The sequence below is a fragment of the Diorhabda sublineata genome, chromosome 4, assembly GCF_026230105.1.
Source record: "Diorhabda sublineata isolate icDioSubl1.1 chromosome 4, icDioSubl1.1, whole genome shotgun sequence".
NCBI classification, from domain to species: domain Eukaryota; kingdom Metazoa; phylum Arthropoda; class Insecta; order Coleoptera; family Chrysomelidae; genus Diorhabda; species Diorhabda sublineata.
The window spans coordinates 2,875,617-2,884,354 of record NC_079477.1 but is presented as its reverse complement, the minus strand read 5'-3'; the positions used below and the strand labels follow the sequence as shown (position 1 = coordinate 2,884,354).

Below are 8,738 nucleotides of genomic sequence, written 5' to 3'. Positions count from 1 at the left end.
GCTTTATTTTATCCTTACATATCCCCTTATTAATCCATGTTTTCAAATCAGGAATACACATTTAAAATTATTTATAGCTTCATAATTTCAATGAAAATTAAAATTTTCTTTGATGATCCAATTATAAAATGACAAAAAAGCAGATACGAGCCTGACCAATGTATTAGAAGAAATTCAATACATATAAAGAGAATTAGTATGCTACAGCTATTGAATAACAGATGTCAGGATAGTGATTATTGAATCAAAATTATAAATATATATATATATATATTATAAATAAAAAATATTGATCTATTTACATTATATTTTCATAATTCGTTACCTATTTATCACGAAATTCGTCAAATATATCTATTCTATTATTTCAACTAATAACTCAATGTCAACTAATCTAATAAATTACGCAATTTGTATGATTTCTCAACTAGATGTCGCTGTTATGTTTTTTTAATGTTAAGAAATAAAGTCTTACAGAATTTATCTCCGAATACAGAAAATAGTGAAGAAAATGGCTGTTACTCGTGTTTTTGCTGGTGCTTTTAATATAGCGAAAAGAACTAGTTATAGTCAATTAATCAAAGTTTCATCAAGATATTTTCACGTGTCAAACTGCGCATTCGCAGGTAAGTTGAGGTAAACCTCAACATCAAGTAAAGATAATTTATTTAAAATTATTTAATAATGTATTTCAGAAAGGTTATATACTAATAAACATGAATGGGTTGAGGTGCAAGGAAAAATAGGGATAGTTGGGATATCTCAATATGCTCAGGTATAGTTTTTGTTAGAATTTATTAACGTTTGAATGTGAGCTTAAGGGAAGTTTCCATTTCGTACCCCCTGCGAGGCAAATAATTTCTTTTGATAAGCTGACATTGAAGAGGTTATCAATTAATGTCACAAAAATAGCATTCTATTTATCAATAAGTTTGTATTTAATCTCGTCTTTTAAGAATTATAAAATTAGTAAACATGTTTTTGGTTAAAATGTATTAGTATGGAATTATTTTTCTAGGAAGCTTTGGGGGATGTTGTTTATGCACAATTACCTGATGTAGATACAGTTCTTAAACAGAAAGGTTAGTAAAAAAATCTGCTTAGGTAATTACTGAGAAATATACGAGGGATAAATATTAGTTTAATTTTTTAATAGACGAATGTGGGGCTTTGGAAAGCGTGAAAGCAGCTAGTGAAATATACAGTCCTATATCTGGGAAAGTTCTGGAGAAAAATAACGAAGTAGAAGATAAACCTTCATTAATAAACACTTCTTGTTATGAAAAAGGTAATTATCTCATATTTTTTTGGAATTTTCATTTGATATTTTCGATTCAAACGATTTTTTGGTAGTATTTTGTTTTGAGGTATTCTAGATATATGTAGATATCTCAACTGTGCTTCATATATTTTCATCTCTATCTGGTGTTATCTTTAGTTTTATTATTTATTTCCTTTTTACCTCGTTAATTTTTATGTACTTTTCTCTTTTTCAAAAATGATGCTTTCATTGCATTCAATCTTTTACCAACTTTTCCTAGGTTTCTTTTATTTCTTACTCTAGTCTTTTATTATTTTATATTAGTACGACTAGATGTTTTGGGTGCTTCATTATTTTTTGATTTTGACAATTTTTTTATGTTATTACCTTTATAATTAGGAGGAACATTTTTTAATTTAGCTCCTCCTGGAAGAGGCGGCCATTTTTATTAAACCGTGCAATTTGGGTATTGCAGACATCAGCAGTAAATTGAATATCTTTGTACATAATAGAGCTAGCTCAATAAGACTTTAAGATTTCATATTTATAATATTCTTTTATGAGTACCTTTACATACTTTTACCATATGTGGAGCCCCTCAGGGATGATATCGTTTGACTAATAATAAGTGTCAATTTATTTCCCTCTGAATGTTAATACATTTCAGCTTTCTATATGATTTGGAGTCTTGAGATCTCTAGAATTCCGTAAATGAACAAAAAGACTTCATCATCTTGGTAAAAATAGTTAAATAATTTAAACAGGTAACAAATGGTAAAATAAATAATATAGCCGTCGAATGAAAAGTTCTCGGCGCATGCATTAAAATTTATAGTGGATTTATGTACTAGAACAGGACCGACTTTACGGTCCATATCAAAGGAAGAGTTCGTTACACTATTTCTAAATTTTCATTATTTTCTACTTCCTGTACTCTCCCTTCTAAGTGATTATTTAATATACTTGGTATTGTTCTTCTTTTAATTTATAGTATTTAATTTTTTTGTTACGATTTTTATTTATTTTTTTTCTTATATTTTTATCATTTTTAGTAGATAGTTGAAACTGCAAATATCCTCCTGCCTTGTAACTTTAATATCTTGTAGTAGTTCTAATTTTTGTCTTTTAGTTAATAAATAGTCAATTATTGTGTTGTCAGTTGTACCAAGTTTTTTATTTATCAATGATTATAAGTAATTTAATTTGGGTTAAAAATTAAAACTGAATGGTGAAAAGTGAAAAATTTCTTTTCTAATTTTGTTTTCAGGATGGTTATTCAAAGTAGAATTATCCAATGAAAGTGAAATAAAAGAATTAATGACTGAAGATAAGTACAAAGAATTTTTGAAAACTGTAGAATCTCATTAATAACAGTTGTTAGGAAATATGTTATTTTTTTGTTGTAACTTTATATGTGAATAAAAAAATAAAAATAATGATTAGTGTTCTATCATGAATATCCTAATAAACTAAAATCTACTGGGAAATCAAAATAGAATGGCTGTCGACTATATCTCAGGTACGGCTTATAATACAGCTACAGAGAAGAAAAAAATTCAACAAAAATGGCTACGAGGAAAACATACAAACTATTTTCGGAATATTAGGTCTACCACTAGAGGGCGTATTTGAAAGTATAGAATTGAAAAAGCAATTTTTTTCAAAATTTAATCAATTAACTAGCATTTTATATACAATAATCGAATTTTTGAATAAATTCTGCGCATTTTTTATTAAACAAGATTTAATGTATCTCTTCAAATAAATGGTGGGGGAGAGTGGGAAACTGGTTATGAAAAAATTACTGTAAGTCTGGTTCTGCTTATTGGATTTTTATAAACTTGATGTTGTTTTGAAAAACTTTTGTCCAGTAATACGAAATATATAAATTCTAAGCAATTTAATTAGTAACGTGAATGCTAGAGGGAGTTGTTTCATAAACTCTGTGTCCACTTGAATTTGTACAGTATATGGGAAACTATCAGGCTAAGTACTTCTGGAACCATCCTCGTAGTCACAACAATGTATAGTAAATTTACTAAGTATCCTAATGATTGATTTTTTAATAAAAATACAATAGTATGCTTAACACTTTTTCTAAATTGTTAAAGTTTAAACTTCCTATGATATTTGAGATTTATTTCTATTGTACAAATATACAAATTTTTGAATGATAATTGTGGAATATGATCAGAGAGCTAATTACCATGTAAACTTCGATTCGATTATCGTATTATTTCTGATATTTATTGAATAATTATGGAAGTTCATTGATTAACATTGTTTATAAACCATCATCAATGTATGGGTATGAATGATTTGCATAAGAATTTGGTTCATAGTGCACCATTACTCCTCGAAATGGTAATTAATTTTTGTTACCAAGCGAGCTGTAACTGTATTGTTTTGCACGTGTTATAGATGAAATAATTCATAATTATAAAACAGAATATTTTTTGAAATATGAAACGAAAAAAATCTAATATGTGTGTAATCAGGTTGAAAAAATTTATGATTGATGTAAATAGTATAACGATAATGCTTCGAAAAACACAGGAAATGTGACATTAAACTTTTTAAACAACTAAATTGTTTATTATTGTAAAATCCTTGTAAAAAGTATTAACTCATACAGACAAACTTACTTGCAGACTGACTGCAAAAATACTTATCTTTAGCTGTATTAGTTTCACTGAAACCGATCTAAAAAGTATTCATGGATTCTTTCAATACCACGGAACGAAAAAACAATTCAAAACAACCCCCACTAGCAGAAAAACCCAGTAAAACTACCACGGGTACATAAGAGAAACTCAATTGTTTACCCCATAGCGGGCAGTTTGACGTAAATCAACTGATTTATTCGATTGCCTAATTGACAATTCGAGAGCACGTGACTTTGACAAGTCTTCAAGAATCAAATCCTCAATATTAAAACGATTAAATTTTACATTTTACTTGTTGCCTCAGCTGCTTAATTATATACGAATTTCATATTTATCGCACTCCATACTGCATCGACAATGAACAAAGAGAAAATGAATGGAAAAAATTGAAGCAATTCCATTCGTAATTGAATTAGAGACATGTTTGAATTGAGGCATATAAAAATTGATATTACTTATAACACATCCTCTATATTATATGATCTTAACCAGTGATAGCGGATATTATCAAAAAATAGTAAATATACATTATTTTGTACGATGCCGATTAAATGTTCCCGTTTGAAATCTCTTAAACAAGCATTTCTTGACTTTTGACAGATCACCATCATCTGATTGCGGATCCTAATCCAGAACGAAATTTAGAACGTCGCGTTCAATTTGTAGTGGAAATTACAAATTCAATACATGATCTACAAAAACTTTTGATTTCAAATACATTTTTGTGTGTTAATTCTTTAATGATATTTATTAAGTTATTTAATAGATTCTAGTTTATTTAATAGTTGTTACTTCGCACAAGGATTTTACACTAAAGTTTCAGTTTCTTGGTTATCGAAACTATGCATAGAGATTTAATATGAAATATAGAGATGGTGGCAGGTAAATGGAACTAGATTATTGGAAGAGAGACAACTCTATATCACCCTATACTCGTTATTAAACACAAAACTTGTTATTTTCCTCCTTTGGGGCTCCTGCCACTCGAAACTTTGACACCATGGCGATCCAATCAGAATAAAATATGCGCCAACTCAGGACAGGGATATTTCAGGTAAACGAAAAGGTAGCCCGAGTACATAATACAACTCGAGACGGATTCACTAAGAGTATTTAATACCTAATCCACTTTGTAAAGCTGGAATATCCGTAAATTAAAACCAAGAATTTATAAATGCTTTAAATTGTATTTTAAATTAGATAGGTACTAAACAATATACAATAGAGAATTGAATTTTAAAAATTTGCGGACGCTGCAATTTGTAAAATTCCATAATAATGCCCACTCACAATTGGTTAAAATTCTACCCACAGTATTTCTACCACCCTTTGTAAAATTGAAATAATAAATTCGTTGCAAGATCCTAAGTTTAGCGGTAACTCCGCATTTCATGAGCTGGTGTCGAGTTATACATCGGAGACAGCTTTAGAGAAGGCGAAGGACCACTCGGATTAGATATTTTCTTGCCGAAGAAGGTCTGAAAGGGTTTAACCGAGGTAGCTAAACACACACCAAATAAGACGCCCAGAAAAAGAAGCCAAGATTTTACAGCCAACGGGCTAATCTCTTAACAAAAAATAAGACTTCCCAGAATCTCCCATAGAACTCACAACCTATCGAAATGACAGGAGCTTGATGGAATGTCCTTCTTCGCACCCATCCGTTGATTCTCCGGGTATGCATTCTTCAATCAGATAACGTGGTGTGTGTGTTTGTGACAAGTTAAAAATGGCAGATTTTATATAGTCTTTGGTGCTGTTCCAATTATTTTATCACCACCATCCAAATATTCTCACTTACATAAAAGTCTTATTAGAATATTAGACTGCTATATATATATATATATATATATATATATATATATATAATCTTCCGTCACGAGTTGTCTAATCTTCATGACAATCACGATCACGAGTTGAAACTTTTATTAAAAATTAAAATTTTATAGTTGACGCACGAAACTGGAATAGAACGTCAAACTCGGTCACGTGGTACGAATTAGACTAGAACGCCATTTTAAACAGGTATAATCGAATGTAAAGATGCTGAAAATCTTAATATATAAAAATTCAATGTGTATGTGTGTATGTGTGTATGTTCCGAATTAACTCAATACATATATATGTAATTTGGTCCAACTTAAGAACAGATGGCGCCTTAAGCGAATTTCTTTACAGAAAACTGTAAAATTTTGTCTTTTGCACCTCATAGATGGTGCCACACTTTAATGTGATATATTTTATATATATTTATAATTTAATGTTTGCTTCCAAAGTTTATGATTTGTCATCTGATGGTCGTAATTTATCAAATTGGCATCAAAGTGGACGTAGTACCTTTGGGAGAACGCGCCGGCAGATTCAATGCACCAACCGTTGATGAAGTTGCCATTATTATGATCGGTGATCCAGTTGACAACAGATCCATAAAAATTACACGCCGTGATAATTCAGTGAGTAGAATTTTAGATCTACACCGGTCGTACGATGCACTCCAGTACTGGCAAAGACAAGATGGATATCATATCAACATTAAACGGTGTGATCCAGTAAATGGTGATGAATTAAATAAAAAAGTTGTATCATCAATACGTTGTGGATATGTTTGCTAAGATTGAAAGTGAACGTTTGCGATTCATTCGGTACAACCAAGCTAACCTAACCTAACCTAACCTAACCTAACCTAACCTAACCTAACCTAACATAACCTAACCTAACCTACGATCACATTCACCAGCCACAGCAACGCGTGGACGGGTGTGCTGGTAGAAAATCTAAAGTAATTGATGGAAATTATGAAACACTAACACGTGTAATCATCATTTATTATGATAATATTTTAATTTGCCTTGATAAGTTAATAGTTTCATTCGTTTTAATTGATTAAAATAATATGAACCATTAAAACTGCATTTTTTTAAATTGCTTTGTGTATATTTGATGGATAAATGGATTAATGTCATATTTTAGCGAAGTTTGAAGGACAATGGATTCGAACAAAAATATATTACTAATAGATTATAGAACCATCTTAAAACATTTTATCTTCTTGCATAACCTACCGTATCTTTTTTAACATTGATTCGACCTATCAGTAACAAGTCATGTTTCTATCATGATATAATTAATTAGATTTCGTTAATGTCTGATTTTTAACGTGCTGATTCCGATAAAATTATCATCATTTACAAAATAGGACACATTTATAATTTATTAAAAAAAATTACGGCGAATGTTCGTGTTGTATTTGTATTTTTGTTACTAAAAAGGTTGTTTCAAAATCATTTTTTTTTTTATTATTTCGCCAGTTGTCTTTTGAGACGCCGATCAAGCGCTTCGGCTTGAATCCTTTGATGTCATTAAGCAAGCTTTGAGGCTTGCACAAGTGTTTAAACGGCGCTCGTGTGAGTGCTGGACACTCACAGATGCCGTGGACTGCGGTTTCATCCTCAACCATGCATCAAAGACACTCCGGATCATCCGTGACGCAAATGGTACGGAGATGACATTAAAAACTAAGATTTATTTACCTTGGAATATAAATAATCAACATCTAGGGCTTCTCCAATAGATTTTTCTTAAGTAAATTAGGATATTTGGATATGTCAGTATATATTGATAAAAGTACAGGTGTAGAACAAAAAGGTTACAGGTTTTACCTTCAACTAATGCTGTTGTGATAAGTAGGACTGCCAAGAATATTTTCATGTTTGGAAAAGTCTTACATAGATTTCAACACTGATACATCATGTTTCGGAATAGCTTGCACACATTTCCAGTGGATTTTCTGTTAAGTCTTCTCAGCAGAATTCAAGATTGTTTTGTAGCTGGTAAATTTATCATTTATTGCTAGTCGAATCATTTCATCTAAATACGGTAAAATATTGTCCTTCCGGCTTTTACATTCGACCTAAATCTCTGAGTACCTAGACGTCTGGACGTCTCTGGTTTGATTCATAGTCTTTGCCTTATCTCTAGAGCTTTGTGATAAAGTTGCGAGACACCTGAGTCGCTTTCATTTCTCATTTCGATGTTATTGTGAATTCTAGCTTAATCAAGCATGTATGGAGGTTGAACGTTTTAGAGCCGTGATGGTCAAGTGCCTCAGAAGTACCTGGCCCAAAAATTTTGAAAAAAAAATAGAGTAATTTCATTTTAGCTCCATAAACTCTTCCTAGAGATGCTCAATGAGTTCGATACCCTTTTTATAATAAGAATCGTCAAGTTCCTCAGAATGACCATTAACTGCCAACTAATCTCTGATCGCCAAGCTATTTTCTCAAGCCTGGGAACAGAAAATAATCCCAGGAGAATAAATCTAGTGAATAGAGTGTATGAGGTAGCGATTCAAACTTTAATTCGTTAATTTTGGCCATTGCAATAACATATGTGAGAGCTGGTACATTGTTTTGATGAAATAACACTTTCTTCTTGGTCTAATGCTGCAGTTTTTCCTTGATTTCTCCACTCAAACGTTGTAATAAGATTGCATAATACTAGCCCTTGATAGTATTTCCTTTTTCAAGATAATCTATGAAAATTATCCCAAAAAATCGACGCCACGTCCTTGCCTGCAGATGGAACGATCTTTGCCTACTTTGGAGCTGGTTCTCCTTTTTCAGTCCATTGTTTTGATTGTTCTTTTGTCTCGGGTATGAAGTGAAAGACCCATTGTTATGAAACGCGTAAAAATTCGGCTGTATTTCTGTGAAACACTCGAAGAAACATCTTCGCGACGCTGTTTTTGTTCATGAAGCATTTTTGAAGCAACAAACGGCATCTCTAGGTCATGCCAAGTGCTTTTGGGACTG

General features: G+C 31.2%; 1 protein-coding gene across 1 annotated transcript; it reads left to right on the top strand.

Annotated features, from left to right (window-relative positions):
* Nucleotides 1-438: 438 nt before the first annotated feature.
* Nucleotides 439-2,700, top strand: LOC130442615 (glycine cleavage system H protein, mitochondrial). Its single transcript, XM_056776892.1, has 5 exons — nt 439-626; nt 696-775; nt 1,019-1,082; nt 1,157-1,288; nt 2,529-2,700. Exons 1-5 carry the CDS (start codon nt 512-514, stop codon nt 2,627-2,629), a joined length of 492 nt encoding a protein of 163 aa, XP_056632870.1. The 5' UTR covers nt 439-511; the 3' UTR covers nt 2,630-2,700.
* The last annotated feature ends 6,038 nt before the right edge of the window (nt 2,701-8,738 follow it).

Coding starts and splice junctions, on each gene's coding strand:
- LOC130442615 (XM_056776892.1), top strand. CDS start 512: ATGGCTGTTACTCGTGTTTTTGCTGGTGCTTTTAATATAGCGAAAAGA. Junction 627..695: donor GTCAAACTGCGCATTCGCAG/GTAAGTTGAGGT, acceptor AATGTATTTCAG/AAAGGTTATATACTAATAAA. Junction 1,289..2,528: donor CACTTCTTGTTATGAAAAAG/GTAATTATCTCA, acceptor TTTTGTTTTCAG/GATGGTTATTCAAAGTAGAA.